Source organism: Rhinoraja longicauda, chromosome 3, assembly GCF_053455715.1.
Source record: "Rhinoraja longicauda isolate Sanriku21f chromosome 3, sRhiLon1.1, whole genome shotgun sequence".
Lineage (NCBI taxonomy): Eukaryota > Metazoa > Chordata > Chondrichthyes > Rajiformes > Arhynchobatidae > Rhinoraja > Rhinoraja longicauda.
Genome location: NC_135955.1, coordinates 35,113,099 through 35,132,181, shown reverse-complemented (window position 1 = coordinate 35,132,181; position 19,083 = coordinate 35,113,099). Strand labels below are relative to the sequence as shown.

The window sequence follows — 19,083 nt, the reverse complement described above, 5'->3', positions numbered from 1 at the left end:
GTGGATAGGGTGGTGAAGAAGGCGTTTGGTATGCTTGCCTTTATAAATCAGAGCATCGAGTATAGAAGTTGGGATGTAATGTTGAGATTGTACAGGGCATTGGTGAGGCCGAATCTGGAGTATGGTGTGCAGTTCTGGTCGCCAAATTATAGGAAGGATGTCGACAAAATGGAGAGGGTACAGAGGAGATTTACTAGAATGTTGCCTGGGTTTCAGCACTTAGGCTACAGAGAGAGGTTGAACAGGTTGGGTCTTTATTCTTTGGAGCGTAGAAGGTTGAGGGGGGACTTGATAGAGGTTTTTAAAATTTTGAGAGGGACGGACAGAGTTGACGTGGGTAGGCTTTTCCCTTTGAGAGTGGGGAAGATTCCAACAAGGGGACATAGCTTCAGAATTGAGGGACAAAGGTTTAGGGGTAACATGAGGGGGAACTTCTTTACTCAGAGGGTTGTGGCTGTATGGAATGGGCTTCCGGAGGAAGTGGTGGAGGCTGGCTCAATTTTATTATTTAAGAGTAAATTGGATAGGTATATGGATAGGAGGGGATTGGAGGGTTATGGTCTGAGTGCAGGTAGATGAGACTAGGTCAGGGAGAATGGTCGGCGTGGACTGGTAGGGCCGGACAGGCCTGTTTCCATGCTGTAGTTGTTATATGTTATATGTTATGTTATATGTGATGTCCACAATTTTTTTGAAACTCGAGTTTTTCCCAGAAATGTCATCACCTGATGCAAGTAAATGTTTCAGGCTGCGACTTGTCAGGATGGATACATTTTCTGATGATTTGATTGAACGTTTTTAAAGAGCAAATAGCTAACTCTCACTCTGGGAATCATGTGGCTAAGCTATTGTTTCTGTTGGAGTGACTGACTACAATTATCCAACAGATAGAAAGACTGATTGCTGAATTCAAAAATTGTGATTTCTTTGTTTTTATTGCCTACCAACTATATTCTGTTATCTTTATAAGAAGATATATGTAAGAACATATACGATGGTTAAATACCTTGGTTGGGTCTTCTGGTAACATGGTAAATGTTACCTGTGGAATGAGGGATCTTTGCACATCCCCCAAGCCTTTCCACTCGTCATTTTAATTTCATGTTTCATATATTTTGTGTTTTGTGTATTTTGTGTTTTTATGACTGTTGGCAGATCAATTTCCCTCCTGGGATAAATAAAGTTCTAACCGTATCGCATCGTATCGTAAACAGGTTAAAGGTGCAAAATGAAGAATGTAATGTTAATGGTTGATATTTAGGAGTTCTGTTCCACAAAACAAGGACAAAGCTTTAACTTGCATTGCTCAGAAGGGAAAAATTAAGCCAGACATTTGTGGATCAAATTATGAGCCGTCTGCTGCTGATTCAGGGTCTAAAAGATTTTCTGTCCAACCTTCTCAAGTTTATTATGTTGCAATGGATATTGTGATTATATGGGATTCATGTAATATTCTGTTGATTCATAGTATTGTTGCACACAACTAAATAAGCATAACTGGACTCATTCTTTAGGAAACGGGGGTTCCCCTCTTCCATTATAGATGAGGGTCTCACTAGGGTCTCCTCAATATCCCACAGCTCCGCTCTTGCTGCCCCTCCCCCTATTCGTAACAAGGATAGAGTCCCTCTTGTCCTCACCTTCCACCCCATCAGCCGTCGCATACAACAAATTATCCTCCAACATTTACGCCACCTCCAACGGGATCCCACCACTGGCCACATCTTCTCATCTCCACCCCTTTCTGCTTTCCGCAGAGACCGTTCTCTCCGTAACTCCCTGGTCCACTCTTCTCTTCCCACCCAAACCACCCTCTCCCCAGGTACTTTCCCCTGCAACGCAGGAGATGCAACACCTGTCCCTTTACCCCCCCACCCCCTTGACTCCATCCAAGGACCCAAACAGTCTTTTCAGGTGAGGCAGAGGTTCATCTGCACCTCCTCCAACCTGATCTATTGTATCCGCTGTTCCAGATGTCAACTTCTCTACATCGGCGAGACCAAACGCAGGCTCGGCGATCGTTTAGTTGAACACCTCCGCTCAGTCCATCTCAACCAACCTGATCTCCCGGTGGCTCAGCACTTCAACTCCCCCTCCCATTCCCAATCTGACCTTTCTGTCGTGGGCCTCCTCCATTGTCAGAGTGAGGCCCAACGCAAATTGGAGGAACAGCACCTCATATTTCGCTTGGGCAGTTTACACCCCAGTGGTATGAACATTGACCTCCCACTTCAGGTAGTCCCTGCTTCACCTCTCTATCCCCTCCCCCTTCCCAGTTCTCCTACGAGTCTTCCTGTCTCCGACTACATCCTATCTTTGTCCCGCCCCCTCCCCTGACATCAGTCTGAAGAAGGGTCTCGACCCGAAACGTCACCCATTCCTTCTCTCCTGAGATGCTGCCTGAGTTACTCCAGCATTTTGTGCCTACCTAAGCATAACTGGACAATGGTTTACAAGGAAGTGCTTGCCTAATGCCTAGTATCCAATTCAGGAAATAACACATTATGCACAGAACATATGAGCATATTTTGCCTCATATAAACACACAATCAACTGATTACTTCCCTTCCCGTTCCTTTCCTGTTTGGAGCCATTTAACAGTGCAGTAGCTACATACGTACCTCCTCCAAATCCATTTCATCGGGACTTTCCCAGGGTTTGATAAACTTTCCATGGGATTTCTTCAAAGGCACAACGATAATATAATAGCCTCTGTTGAGAAAGAAAGAAGGCAATTGATTATCATGTTGAGATATGTGTTTCAGTCAATTAAATAGATGCAGTGGTAGAGTTGTTTCCTGACAGCAGCAGAGACCTAGGTTTGATCCTGACTACGGGAGCTGTTCCGTACGGAGTCTGTACATGCTCGACATACATCTTTCTTCTACATTGGGCATTGCCATTTCATTCAACGTTACCATTTGAGGCCATCAACCATGGGGCTAAATGTTTCTGAGACAGTAGCATACAGTAGACATTATCATCCCCTCGATTCCCTCAGAGCCTGATTTTGTTCTCATCAGCAACCACTCGTCACTTCTCCTTGTGAGAAAAACTTCCTGAAACCACTAGAGGAATTGCCTGTCCATCTGAAGGGAATTCCCTGTTAAGGAGCTTCACACAAAGCAGCAAAAACAAGTCCAGCCACAGCATCAGTCAAATAACTTGACAGTCATTGAAGTCCCCAAACTGCAAATCACATTAATCTAAAATTAAGCATCTCATGCCAAGTTGCTGCATTTCTGTAAACATTTGTCAGTCAAGCGAACAATCTTTGCCAGAGACAAAGTGCTGGAGTGGGTCAGGCAGCATCTCTGGACAAAATGGATAGGTGACGCTGCAGGTCAGGGCTCTTCTTCAGACAGATTGTGGGAGGGGGGGGGGGGGGGCAGAGAACCAGGGAACAATCTCTGTTTCAAGAGAATGACCTTGGACTTAATATCCCTTATTGGTAGGATTCAGGGTAAATAATTCTTACTTTTCGCAAAAAACACTTGTATCTTGAGGTTAGGTTACATGTTTGTGAGATAAAACAACAGCACAACTCCATGTCACTGAAACTATAAGCATTATTTGTCAATATGTGTGTCACAAATGAGGTCACATGTTAACACTCTGGTCTTCCCACACACCTTTCAGTTCTCACTATTGCCTTTATTTGTAAGGAGCATTTTTTTAAACCTACATATGTTTGTTATCTTATAATGTTAAATTAGGCTGCGATGCACTGTACTTTTGTGAGTTATTGATTCCTTTACAACCAGTATGCATGTCTAGTGTTTCCATGAATGAGGAAAGCAGAGTGAACTTCCATATCGTGAGCTAAAACATTCATGGGCGATTATTACCTCGTAAAAAGAGAGATGCATACTGAAACAAACGCAAACTACTTCACAGTCCTTCCTCCACATTGAAAGGAAGCGTGCTCATCCAAGAGCTGGATCTATGCCATTTCCACAAATTATCTCACTGCAGCCATTTGGGATTGTCACAAGGGCATTGCTAATTGCAGTATTCAATCTTGGTGGCCCAGAAAAGGAACGATGAATCAGTAAAAGTCTCAGTCCTGGAGTCAGTAAATTGCTCCTACAGGTTTTTTCTTAGCTTTTTAAATCTTCTATTGAAATTTTTTTTGCTTTTTGCTGTCAAAACCACTTCTGCCGGTTGTATCGTGCAACTGCTCTGATTTAGTCGGAGAATGGCATGACTCACCCAGCAATCACGATGTCCCTGTGGAAACATCTCAAAGACCAGAGGGCATAGCTTTAAGGTGAGAAGGGCAAAGTTTAACGGAGATGTGTGGGGTAAGTTTTTAAAAATTAAAACACAGAGACCGGTGAATGCCTGGAACGCACTGCCAGGGGTGGTGGTGGAGGTAAAGACGATAGTGACGTTAAGAGGCTTTTAGATATGCACATGGATATGCAGGGAATGGAGAGATATGGATCATGTTCAGCTAGATGAGATTAGATTACCTTGGCATCATTTTCAGCACAGACATTATGGGCCGAAGGGCCTGTTCCTGTGCTATACTCTTCTATAATGCATTGTGTCTCCCTAAAAGGATGCTGCTCTGATTATTATCATTGGCTGACCGTCCACAAGAGGCCAATACCCAGCATCATTGGTAACAGCTGCCCGGGTCCAAGTCCATATGAACCAAGGGTCCTGACCTGAAATGCCGTCAGTCTATTTCCCTCCACAGTTGCTGCCTGACCCACAGAGTTCCTCCAGCACTTAGATTTTTTTTTCATCCAGATTCTAACATCTGCAATCTCTTGCATCTCCACAGAACTGTTCCATTCTAACTGTTCCATTTATTTCTTCCAGCCTATCATTTCTCTGCTTTACTGAGCACCTGCACTCTCTCCACCACGGCCACTTGGAGCTCCATTGCTGGCCATTCCAATCCCATTCCCCATTCACAGTCTGAATTCTCTGGCTTCCTCCACTGCAGAGTGAGGCCAAATGCAGTCGAGGAACAGGTCCACATATTCCACCTTCCTAGTCCACAGCCCGACAGCATGAATTGCAATGCTTATACACATTCAAAACTGCATGGGCCGAGAGGGTGCGGCACGATGGCGCAGCAGTAGAGTTGCTGCCTTACAGCGTTAGACACCCGGGTTCGATCCTGAGTTAGTATGTTCTCCCCGTGATCGCATGGGTTTTCTCCGGGTGCTCCGGTTTCCTCCCACACGAAAAAGACATACAGGTTTGTAGGTTGATTTGCTTGGTAAAATAGTCAATTCTCCCAAGTGTGTGTAGGATAGTGTTCGTGTACAGGAATCACTGGTCAGTGCAGATTCGGTGGGCCGAAGGGCCTGTTTCTGTGCTGTAGCTCTAAACGAAACTAAATTAAAGAGAAGCAGTACATTTCCCCAGTCGGTACATAACTATCCACGACAGGGCACTGTTTCTATGTTCTCCCTATAACCGTTGATTTTTTAGAAATTAAGAAATATAGAAATTAAAACAAAAAAGTGTTCAGGTGGGCCCAGTATAGATAAAGCACTTTGGTCGGCATGGGAAAGTTGGGCTAAAGGGCCCGTCTCTAAGGAGTATATGACTCTATGATGCTATGAGATATATCTTGGTTCAATCCTATTAAGGCTTCTATCCTATTCCAGGGGGTCGGTTCTAGCACTTTCCGCACCACTGGCAATAAACTGACAGATCTTTGGTACTATTTCTTCTCTTCCAGTTTTAGTGAATCATGGGATGATGACATTTCCCACCCTCTAATCTGCAGGAATTGCTCCCAAGTCTGAAATTTGGAAGATAACCACCAATGTAACCCCTTTTCCCAATTTCAGGTTACCTCCCAGATCCTCCCACACGAACCATTCCTTCCCATAACATCTTGCTCCCTCTCACCCGGCTTCTTGCCCATTCACTCCATCTGACCGTTATCCACACATTCATCCCATCATTGTCCTCTCCCTTCATTGTTCCTACCTGCCCTCCCCACCTCCCTTATTTGGTCCCATACTCCATCTTCCTCTCCATCAATTGCAGTCCCTCGTTATGTCCACCAACCACTACCCAGCCTTTGTTAATGTCTCCTCCACTCTATCCCCCACATTACTATCCACTAACCCCCCCCCCCCCCCCCCCCCTCACTCTGGTCTACCTATCATGTGCCAGCTCTTGCCCCACTCACAGTGACCTCTCTATGCTGGTTATCTCCCCTTCACTCTTTTAGTCTAAATGAAGGGTATCAAGTCGGAATTTTGACTGTCCATTTCCCTACACAGAGATGCTGCCTGACCTGCTGAGTTCCTCCAGCACTTTGTTTTTTTTGCTATAATTCCTCTTATACCTGATTACAGGTAACCTTCCTTTGTTTTCCCTAACCTCTATCCTTACACATATTTACAGAAGCATTCACAATCAGTGTTTTTATGTTCTTCGCAAGCTTAGAAGGGTCTCGCCCCAAAACATCACCAATTCCTTTTCTCCAGAGATGCTGCCTGACACGCTGAGCTACTCCAGCCTTTTGTATATATCTTTGGTTTAAACCAGCATCTGTAGTTCCTCTCTAAACAGCTACTCTCATACTCCATTTCGACACCCCACACCCCGCACTTTCTCAATCATTTTGTCCTCCTTTGCTGATATTTAAACCACTCCCAATCCAGAGATCTGTTGCTTTTTTGGGTCTTGTATGCCTCCTCTTTGAATCCTATACTATCTCCAATTTGCTTTGTAAGCTACAGTTGAGCCCTTTTTTCTGATTTATTTTTGTGCAAGACAGGAATTAATAATTGTCATACTTTATGCGCAAACAGTTAAAATGATATCCACTGCCTATCCACCATCAATCACCATCAGTAAAGTTCCCGATCCATCAGAGCTAATTCACATCTCACACTCATGCACTTTCCTTTGTTCAGGTTCAGGACCTTGGTTTCGGATTCTGCTGTGTCACTTTCCATCTTAATGAACAATACCAGGTAATGGTCATTCTTTCTGAAAGGATCACGTACAAGATTGGTCATGATTCCTTTTATCACAGCAATACCCCCCTCTCCAGCCTGTTATTCAACACATTGGCCTGATAAAGGCATCACGTTCGCACTGCAGAAATTCCTCCTCCACTGTATTATTGCCAATTTAGTGTGACCAATCTATATGTAGATTAGAGTCACTCATGAATTACAATTGTACTCATTTTGCATGTGACTCTAATTTCTTTTTAAAATTCTATCTCCAACATCACTGGTGTTCTCGGCCTATCTTTAACACCATCAATGTTATCTGCCCCACAGTATTTTTTAGCTCCATTCCCACCGAATTCACCTTGTGATTTTCCATATCAATGTCCATTCACACCATCGCATTATTTCCTACTTTGCTTGCAATGTCTCCCCATTCCCTTTCCTCCTTGAACACTGCATTCCTCAGGATGTCCGATTCTCCCCCTTGGTCACCCTGCAGTCCATGGGGTCATACAACACGGAAACAGGCCATTTGGCCTACAGGCATCCATCCACCATGGACACCCATCTTTATTAATCCCATCGCTCAGCACTTGGCCTGTAGTCTTCTCTGCCTGGACTACAACCTTCTCTGCCTCCAAGAGCTCATTTAGACACTTCTTAAATGCTGTCAGTGACTCTGCTTCCAACGTGCACTCTAGCAGTGCATTCTCAGTAGTCATCATTCTCTAGATGAAAATGTTTCTCCTCAGATACCCTCTAAATCTCTTACCCTTTACCCTAAATCCATATCCTCTAGTTTTATCTACCTCTGATACCTTAGGCAACATTTTGCTGAATTTACACTCCCTCCAGACATCTTTACAGTCTATATTGGAGTGTCCTGAACTGCATGCAGTGCTCCAGCTGGCATCTGACCACTGTTTCATAAAGTTCAAGCATAACTTCTCAAACCTCCTGTCCCTATCAAAGCAACAATTTCATAATCATTCATGTCTATTTGCATTGTTAATTCATCTGTCTTGTTGTGAATGTTTTGCACATTAAGGGACAATGTCTTGGGTGTTATCTTTTTAACATTATTAACCTGCACCGGCACGGTGGCGCAGCGGTAGAGTTGCTGCCATACAGCGAATGCAGCGCCTGAGACTCAAGTTCGATCCTGACTACGGGTGCTGTCTTTACGGAGTTTGTACGTTCTCCCCGTGACCTGCGTGGGTTTTCTCTGAGATCTTCGGTTTCCTCCCACACTCCAAAGACGTACAGGTATGTAGGTTAATTGACTGGGTAAAATGTTTTTTTTAAATTGTCCCTAGTGTGTGTAGGATAGTGTTAATGTGCGGGGATCGCTGGGTGGCGCGGACTCGGTGGGCCGAAGGGCCTGTTTCCGTGCTGTATCTCTAAATCCAAATCTAAAATCTAAACCTGCCGAGCTTTTTTTGTACAATGGCCTTGTTTGACTCTCACCCTCATTTCCTCCCCTTTCCACTTTTGCTTCTTCCTTTTCTCCCTTTCATTTCATGCTGTATTCCTTCTCCCACTTTCTACTTGATCACATTCCTCTCCTACTGAAAGTCCAGACTGAACCCTTCCGGACGGCTTCAATAAACACCTCCGACCACTATTCCTGAAAACACTGTCCATTATTCTACAATTCTTTAAATTAACAGCATTACAAAGACGTGTGGTATACACAATTTGGGGCTGAAGTAGTGGAAGTCGTTGATTAATAGTTATAAATCATGAGCATGATCACAGCCAAAATTAAGCAACTTTAGAAAGGAAGGGCAGGAGACAATGGCTCAAGTGAGACAGGGTGAGGGAAGGAGGGATGGCAGTGGCCCCAGGTGTTGGTATTGAGCTTCAGCAAAGAACTTGAGGCAGTATTTCAAACTTAAGGGAAATGGGTTAAAAGAGTTGGCCAAACTTCCAGAGGCACGGAAGTAGGGTCCAACCTCAGGCATGGGGACTGACCTTGGTGGCTGTGGGCCCCAAAGACGTGATCAGGGACAGCACAGGGGCGCAGCAGAAGAGCTGCCCCCTCACAGCGCTAGAGACCCGGGTTTGATCCTGACTACAGGTGCTGCTGTGCAAAGCTCCCCCTGTGACTGCTTGGGTTTTCTCCAGATGCTCTGATCTCCTCCCACTTTCCAAAACACATGCATGTTTGTAGGTTAATTGGTTTCTGTAAATTGCCCCTAGTGTGTAGGATGCAAAAGTGGGATAACATAGAACTAGTGTATTGGTAATCAATGGTTGGTGTGGACAGTGAGCCGAAGGGCCTGTTTCCACACTGTATCTGTGAACTAAGCTATACAGTAAACTCAGAAGAGCAGCAGCAGCAGCAGCAGGCCGTTTACATCACTGGTTAATGTGCTAAAAATAGTAGACAGTTCCATTTTGAAAAGTGAAAATTGATACGAAGGCATTTCTCAAGTAAATGGCAAATAATTGGCTACACCACCAAAAGCTGTCATGTGAAAACAAATAGACTTGACACACTAAAAATATCCCAAGACCAATTTCCAGAGCAAATTTTGCAATCAACTTTACACATAAAATTTATGCCCACAGGAAGTGGATTTATTGGCCTAAAATTACACGTCATATGCAGATCTTTTAACAAAGATAAGTCATGTAGTTTTTACTTCAATATATAAAATTGGAGAAGGCTTTGATAATGTTAAAAATATTCAAATATTTCAAGTTATGGTCGGGTCGACTGAAAACAGCTGATCTGATCAGACTCATCACATCAACAGAAATGTTCACCATGGTCAGACTGCTAATTAAACTATTTGACCATGTTTTGGAAGTTAAAAAAAAGTTTATTTTTGAAGGGTTTAGGTTGGAATTTAGATTACCAAAAGCAGTACTCAGCCAATCAAACAAGCACGAAGGCAGACTGCATTGTATGGTTGGTGTGATTTTGCAAAGTATGAAGGTAGACACAAAATGCTGGAGTAACTCAGTGGGTCAGGCAGCATCTCTGGAGAGAAGAAATGGGTGACGTTTCCGGTTGAGACCCTTCTTCATACAAAGGATGAATGTAAGTTTAGAAAGTGTTGTTGAAAGTGATTTCTTTAAGAACATAAGAACTAGGAAGTGCAAGCCATTCACACCATTCACCTCCTCCACTTTCTTGGTGCCATTTTTCTGTGCTAACTCCTTAACCTCTGAACTTCTCCCTAACCAAAACGTATCTATCTCTGTCTTGAATATACTGGGCAATTAGGACTACTCAACACAAATGGGGAGAGAATTCCAAAGATTCACTGCTCCCTGAAGTGAAGACGTCTTTTCTCATCTCCGTCTTGAGTAGTCAATCCATTGTGGAGACTGTGACCTATGGTTCAAAACACCATAGCCAGGGGAAATGCACCTTCTTTGTGTCTATTCCAACATCTCTCAAAGAATTTTCCATACTTCAATGAGATCACATTTCATTCTTCTAAATGAAAAAGAGTTTATGCCTACTTTACCTGAGCTCACCAGGTATGACAATCCCATTCCCCATCCTCATCCTTGAGGATCATGGGTTGCATTTCCTCTATTGCAAGTGTACACTTTCTTGGGCATGGATACTAGAATGAACTTAATATTGCTTGTGTAATATCACGAATGCCCCACTTTACTTCTGTAGGGTGCCTCTACTCTTGCAATCAAGGACTCTTGCAAGCTTCTTCATCATGCTGTTATCAGGCTTCTGAATGGTCCTTCCATAAGCTAGGTTACTCTCCTCTATCGCATGGAGGACATTAGACTGTGGAGACTATATTCCACACTCTGTATCTTCTCCTTTGCTCTATCTATTGTACTTGCGAATGACTTGATCATCTTTATGTATGGTATATCTGATAAGTTTGGATAGCAAAGCAAAGCTTTTTACTTCGGTACACATGACAATAATAAACCAAAACCCAAAGGGCAGCATACAATTTGCCTTCATAAATGCTTACTATTTCTGCATGTTATCTTTTAGCATTTCATGCACTGGATGTTCAGGTTTCACTGAAGACCAACACCTTTCAAGCACTCATCAATGAAAAGGTACTCTGCTCATCTTTTTCTCTGAATAAAGTGGCTGACCTCACTTTTTACCACATGATATTCCATTCACCTCGTGTTGTCCGTTAAATGATCCTGTCCAAATTCACTGCACCTTCCGCACAGTCACCCAACTTTGCATCAACAAAAAATTTGGATGCATCCCTCATGGTCTCTTAATCCAACTCACCGATAGTGACTGTGAACAACTGGAGCCAAGTGAATGAATCCCTCTCATAGCCTCATAACTCCAAAAGGTATTCCGACACTGTTTTTTGTCTGTAACCTGTTCTCAATCTACATCTTGATATTACCCCAATTTCACGAGTACTGATTTTGTTTAAATTGCCAGTCATTGTGAATGTCTAAGTATATCTAAGAATGTCGTTGTACTCTAAGTATATCCGGTCAACTGATTTCCCCTCTTCTATTTGGTTAGTTACAACAATGAAAATGTGTGATTTCCCCCATTCATAAATCCGTGCTAACCGTGCTCAATCCTCCCACTATTTCCTAGTTGCCATGTTACCACATCTTTAATTTTAGAATATGAAAATTAATGTTATGTAAAATAAATGTGACCACAGGACGTGAATTTTATAGCCTGCAAATGCATGTCATCTGGAGGTTTTTCCAATAAAGATAAATCTCATGTTTTATCACTTTAAGGTATAAAAATAGAGAAAGTTTTGATAATATTAAAAATATTCAAATATTTCTAGTTATAAGTCAGTTCAATTGAAAACAGGATGATCTGATCAAGCTGATTACATCAACAGAAATGATGACCGTTAATTGAACTAAATCGATACTCGTGATAATTCTTATAAACAATGTGGTAATTATTTAACTGTTACACATTGCGTGTGTACTTAGAGCCATAGGGTCATAAAATCATAGAGCCATACAGCATAGAAACAGGCCCTGTGGCCCATCTCGTCCATGATGACCAAGATGGTCCATCTAAGCTTGTCTTATTTGTCCATGTTTGGCCCAATAACCCAATACGTTTAATATGGTGCCCTGATCAACCCTCTGCCAACTCATGCCTTGTATGCCATAGTTTACTTAATTTGGGTTTAGACCTACAATCTGACCATTTGCAACCGATATAACATTCTAAAATATGAAAGTCACTCCTCTCCCAGTTACTTCCTCAATCTGCTGATCTAGAAAACCAGCATTCATATCCTTCATGAATTCATCCAGTCTAGATGTAGATACCAGTACCCCATTATTGTAATATCCATGTTACATGCACCTTTATTTTCCTGGTTTGCATGTAGTATGCCTTATCTTACCAGAATGGTTTGAGGGCAACGGCAATGCCCACCAATATATTCTCCCCCTTGCAGTTTCTATGCGAACGCATTCTATGCGAACAGAATGCGTTCACATATAAACTGCAAGGGGGAGAATATATTGGGGGGTATTGCCGTTGCCCTCAAACCATTCTGGTGAATCAACAGTCATAAATAATCATCATTTGGACATAAATTAAATGGACAATTGCCTCTGTATATGTTGATGTTATGCCCTTTTCTAGGGAAACAAAAAAGCATCTGACAGGGGAAGGTTTTGGCTCAGTTGCCAAACTGCAGCACAGTGAGCAATAACATTATCCATAGTCATAGGTTACTTTATCTCTCAGTGAGTGGGTCTGGAGGGAAACGGCAATGAAGAGCACAGTCGACACTCAATTCTTGAATGTGGAAGCTCAAGACAACCTGAACAGTTCTCCAGGCTCAGGCCACAGCTGCAGAGAAAATCCAGCTGTGTAGTGGGCAAGCTTGCCGGAAACAATGGTGTCCACTGGCCAAGTCTTGCAGGCTGAGCTGCAATCAGATGTTCAAGTTTAATTAAATCCCAGGCTTGCGTGCACATACCTGTTACTGCGCGACTTGCCATGGTGTCCAAAGGCAGAATGCAGCCTTTGTGGGATAACTGATGAGTACTCTGGAGGATAACCTCTTTTGCAAAGTCTCACTTACTGCAGGATCTGAAACGTTCATCAATTTTAATAAGGGGTGCAGACGAAAAGGGGCACTGGCTTTGTTCAAAAACATGTTTTAATTTACCGTTCTCAGCATTTGTGTCCATTATTATGTATTTTTGTTATTTTTAAAACTTTTTTAGTTTCTTTTGTGTATCACAGAATAGAGACATTCAATTGTAAAATTCAGTGACAGCTTTGGTTGACAACAAATTTCAGACCCCAGCTTTGCCTCACTTGCACTATTATAGTCTGGTTACCGAGTTAAACAGATAAATTATAGTATTATTGTTTTACTGTATATTTGTTAAGCTGTAGCAATAATATGTCTGTAAAGCTGCATCAAGTACTATTTTTCTATCAAGGTACTACACACTGTTTAAGAAACATTGAGACAGGTTCGTGGATAGGATAGCTGCAGAAGGATATGGGACAAATGCAGGCAGCTGGGACTAGTGTAGATAGGACATGTTGGTCGGCGTGGGCAAGTTTGGCAGAAGGGCTTGTTTCCATGCTGTATGGCTCTCTCTATGACTCTAAGTAAGAAGTTCATTATTCCGTCCACCATGTATATGACTATCGACTCTTGACTTGACTCTTGTGCGAGGTTGTCAGTAGTTTTCAGGGATGAGATATCTGCACCACCTGAGGCTCAGTCATCACCCTGACCTTCGCTGCCTTACTTGAGGGAGCAAAGGGCTAGCGTGATTGGCTCTCCCCATCCAGCTCTGGTCAATGCTTGTGTGCAGAGTCCATGGACAATGATCCCTTTTGCTGGGTAACCTTCTGCAATGCAAGACCCATTGACTTTTGAAACAGTTAAAAATCAATACACGCCGGTGGAAAAGTAGCCTGCCAAAGAGACTTGAGCAGAGTTTTATACTGTAACTGATTGAGTGACCGTTGCTTACTTTACAGGGGCTGGTGGCGTTGGCACTGCTGTCAGCTCGACGGTTAGCATTCCATCTGAGTTGGTTTTCTCAATCAAGACAGGCTTGGTGCGGAGAAGGTCCGGTGCTGTGTGCGCGGAGACCACTTGCTGTAATCCTCCTGCACTGTTCCCGCGATTGGTCAGCACAAACGAATACGACGTGTCGGGGCTTAAATTGGTGATCAGTTTCTGGGCAGCTCTGCCATCCACTTCAATGTGGTCATTGTTGTAGATGATCTAATCGAATGAAGAATAAAACTGCCATTAGTCCCCTTGAAATCAATTCAACATACCTGATACAGCAGCAAACCTCTCAAACAGAAGTGGCGGCCTGTTGCAATCCGACTTAAAAATTAACCTCCAACATTTAGAGCTACCTGCAGAACGTTGAAAGTACATATGAACGTGAACATTACAAGCAGGAATAGGCCACGGCCCCTCGAATAGATTCCGCCAATTAAGTTAATGGTGCTTCTCATTTTAACCTCAGTTCTGCATTCCTGTCTAACCCAGAAACATTTCTTCTCCTTGCTTATCAAAGATCTATCTCACTCTAATAATATAGAAACTATCTCACTCTAATAATATTGAATATTAGTTGACTCTAATAATATTGAATGAAGTCACTTCCACCCTTTGAAGAAGACAGTTCCCATAATACTGATGAAGAGGAAACAAAAATTGCTTCATCTATGGATTAAATAGATGACATATTAAAATAGTGTCCCATTGAAGGAAATCCTTCATCCACATAAGTAAATATTCTCTCTCTATCTGCTAAAAAGACCTCCAAGATCTTACATCCTTCAGATAAATTCCTTCCCATTCTTAGTTTAGTACAGAGATACAGCATGGAAACAGGCCCTTCAGCCCACTGAGTCCAGACCAACCATCGAGCACCCGCACACTCGTTCTATGTTCAACTTTTGCATCCTTCACATTCGGGGTAATTTACAGAAGCCAATTAACCGAATAATTTGCATATCTTTGGAATGTGGGAGAAAACCGAAGCACCCAGAGAAAACTCATGCAGTCACAGGGAGAACGTCCAAACACTGCATTTTCTGTTCAGTTTCATTTTTAGTTTAGTTTACTGTCACGTACACCGAGGTACAGTGAAAAGATTTTGTTGCATGCTAACGGGTCAGCAAAAAGACAATACATAATTACAATTGGGCCATTTGTAGTGCAGAGATACATGACAAGGGAATAACGTTTAGTGCGAGCTACAGCCAGTAAAGTCCGATCAAGGATAGTTTGCAAGTTGTGTAGGAAAATAACTGCAGATGCTGGTACAAATCGAAGGTATCACAAAATGCTGGAGTAACTCAGCAGGTCAGGCAGCATCTAGGAGGGAGGGAATGGGTGACGTTTCGGGTCGAGACCCTTCTTCAGACTGAAGAAGGGTCTCGACCCGAAACGTCACCCATTCCCTCTCTCCTAGATGCTGCCTGACCTAAGGATAGTTTGCAGGTCACCAATGAGGTAGATAGTAGTCCAGCAGTGCTCTCTGGTTGTGATAGGATGATTTAGTTGCCTGATAACAGCTGGGAAGAAACTGTCCCTGAATCTGGTGGTGTGCGTTTTCACACTTTTATACCTTTTGCCTGATGGGAGAGGGTAGAAGAGGGATTGGCCAGGGTGCGACTCGTCCTTGATCATGCTGCTGGCCTTGCCGAGGCAGCGTGAGGTATAAATGAAGTCAATAGAAAGGAGGTTGGTTTGTGTGATGGTCTTGGGCTGTGTCCACAATTCATTGCAATTTCTTCCCGTCTTAGATAGAGCTGTTCCCAAACCAAGCTGTGATGCATCCTAATAAGATGCTTTCTATGGTGCATTTGTAGAAGTTGGTGAGAGACACAGAGGCACAGATAGCTACCATAGTCAGGATCGAACCGGGGTCTCTAGCGCTGTGAGATGGTAGCTCATTGTGCCATTGTGCTGCCTTTCTAAGCCCCTCCTGATTCAAGGAGATTGGCAAAGAGCAATCATTTTCAAAGAGCAATCATTTTCCAATCAATGGTAAATCAAAAAGTTGATCCAGCTGTATACTAAATGATAAGTTTTTATATCTACTGTGGAAAAATAACAAGAGTCTCACTGAGCAAAACTAATCCATAGGCAGTTAATAGGAAAGGGTCATGGATTTAACTGATAGAGATATAAGAGAGAAATATCAGTGACTGTAACATTTATGTTATCTCTCTATAAATACAAAAAGTCACACCAAATTAACAGAATACGGTGTTTATTGTCCATGCTGATTTTAGCAAGCAGTAGGTTATGTTATGTGGCAAGAATATTTTGGCTTGTTCAAAGACTCGTGGGGTCAGGAAGGAAACTATTAACTGAGAATTGAAGTGGCTCATAACATAAACTGGATCGCTATCTGCAAGAAAGGTTCTGACCAGAAAATAAGGAAGATAATATCCAAATCTGGAAGGGAAAAAGAAAATCACATAGGATGATTAAAGCAGAATAACCCAAAAATAGCAAGCAGATGCATCCACAGGAAATTAAATTGCAGTAGAGATAAAATGCATTAACATAAGTTATAAGAATTTTATAAAATGAAGGGCATCTTGCTAAAGAAGATCAGCAAGAATAAAAATGCAGCCCATTTTGATGAAGGCACCATATTCCATGGCATTAGCTGTTAAGGCCAATAGGCTGGTATGAATTGCATGCATTTGCAGAGTACACAGAGGCATCATTGCTTTACTGGATTGTTGCTGCTTGCAGGCACATGGGCCTTGACCTTTGCTTGACGTCTGCAGGTAAGGTCAGACTGCCATATTTTCCACGGATTGCACTGCTTTTGAGCAATGATCTCCTCCTTTAGGCTGTGACATATGTTGACCCGGTTCCGTGGAAAGGCCACTGTTCAGTCAACCTGGACCCTGGAGTGTTTGCAATAACTCAGGCTGCAGTTCTGGTGTCAATCAAATCATTGGGGAAAAATGCCCATGGACCAAGTCCAACAGGGCAATAATTAAGGTACACCTAGTGTCCAAGAATGATGCTGCTCGTCTTCGGATCCACATTAATAAATAGACAAACACATTTATGGAGTAATTTATATAAGGATTCTGAAGAAGTTGAATGTGGAGGAGTATAGAAATCAATAAGGATTATGCGGCTGGAGAAAAGACGAGGAAGGAGCACAGAGAGATGAAAACAAAGCCGGGGATACACAAACCCCCCCCCCCCACAAAGTGCTAGAGTAACCCAAAGGGTCATGCAGTATGTCTGGAGAAAATGGATTCATGTTCTGTAGAAAAGAACTGCAAATGCTGGTTTAAATCAAAGGTAGACACAAAATGCTGGAGTAACTCAGCGGTTCAGATTGATGGGTTCATATTCTCCAGGAATTCTCCAGGGATGGATTATTGTTCACCAGGGATGCTGCCTGACCCATTGAGTTACTCCAGCATTTTGTATCTTATGTATGTGGGATTTCGGATCCTCGTTGATCTCCTCCATCAGATCAAGCAAATAAAAAATAAACCATTGCTTAACTGGTGGCCTACAAAGGTTGGTAATTCTTGGGTGAATGTTGAAAGGCATTAGCTATGATATAGGACAGAAAGAGTAGAGATTTTGATGATCTCATGACTTGAAGGCAGACTGAGGTTGGAACAGGCAAGTTTAAAAGTAATAAGAATGGGCTTCAACACCACAATACCGAATAAACCCATCTCTCAACTCCTGGTCGTTGGCCTTGAGGCCTCTCTCAGCAACTGGTTTATGGACTTCCTGATCAGCAGAATTTAGTGGGTTAGAATTGGTCATAAGATTTCCTTCACTGTTACCCTCAACACGGGTGCTGCTCAGGGTAGCGTGCTCAATCCCTTGCTCAACTCCTTGTACACCCATGATTGTGTGGCCAATTATACCACCAACTCAATCTTTAAGTTTGCTGATACCACAGAAACACAGGGAAGGCTTTGGGAACTTTTTTACCAGGAACAATAACCTAGAACAACATTTGGAAGATGAAAGAGTTGGTTGGTGTCATAAGGAGGCAAGGGGGTGATGATCATAAGATCATGTGACAGGAGTAGAATTAGGCCATTCAGCCCATTCAATCATGGCTGATCTATCTCTTCCTCCTAACCCCATTTTCCTGTCATCTCCCCCTAACCTCTGACACCCATAGTAATCAAGAATCTATCTCCGTTTTAAATATATTGACTGACTTTGCCTCCACAGCCTTCAGTGGAGGCATAACTTTGTCCTCATCAATGGAGCTGATGTAGAGCTTCAGGTTCCTCACATCGATATCACCAGCAACCTCAACTGATATATTCGTACTGACGTGAGCGTCAAGACAGCACATCAGCATTTTTACTTTCTTTGGTGTCTGAGAAGATTTGCCATGTCCACGAGGATTCTTTCACATATCTACAGATGTGCTAGAAAAAGTATTCTGATGGGATGCATCTCAGTCTGGTATGGCAATTGCTCTGCTCTGGACTACCTTCTGGAAATATAGAAACATAGAAAATAGGTGCAGGAGGAGGCCATTTGGCCCTTCGAGCCAGCACGCCTTCATTGTGATCATGGCTGATCATCCACAATCAGTAACCTGTGCCTGCCTTCTCCCCATATCATTTGATTCCACTAGCCCCAAGAGCTCTATCTAACTCTCTTCTAAATTCATCCAGTGAATTGTCCTCCACTGCCTTCTGTGGCAGAGAATTCCACAAATTCACACCTCTCTGGGTGAAAAAGTTTCTTCTCACCTCAGTTTTAAATGGCCTCCCCTTTATTCTTAGACTGTTGTCCTTGATCACCCATTCACACTCGTACCATATTATTCCACTTTCACTCACTACACACTAGGGGCAATTTACAGAGGTCAATTAACATTCAAATTCGCATGTTTTTGTGATGTGGGAGGAAAACTACATGGTCTGAGGAAGAATATGCAAACTCCACACAGACAGCACCAGAGGTCTGAATCGAACATGGATCTCTGGTGCTGTGAGGCAGCAGCTCTACCAACTGCGCCGCTGTGCCTCCTTATTCATGAAGAGTTTAGAGATCAAACGCAAAAACAGTTTCTTCGTCCCACCGAGGGTGCACTGACCTGCGATCACTATCCTACATACTAGGGACAAGATACAATTAACCTACAAACCTGTACTGTGGGAGGAAACCGGAGCACC

At 42.9% G+C, this 19,083-nt stretch overlaps 1 protein-coding gene across 29 annotated transcripts in view; it reads right to left on the bottom strand.

The window, feature by feature from the left end:
• Positions 1-19,083, bottom strand: part of LOC144591791 (receptor-type tyrosine-protein phosphatase delta-like) — a 1,768,335-nt gene that overhangs the window by 98,712 nt on the left and 1,650,540 nt on the right. For all 29 annotated transcript variants that reach the window (XM_078395814.1, XM_078395847.1, XM_078395838.1 and 26 more), the window contains 2 exons: positions 13,893-14,149; positions 2,622-2,712 (listed from right to left, as the gene is read on the bottom strand). In XM_078395814.1, coding sequence (XP_078251940.1) covers positions 2,622-2,712; positions 13,893-14,149 — 348 coding nt within the window. The remainder of the gene's footprint in view (positions 1-2,621; positions 2,713-13,892; positions 14,150-19,083) is intronic.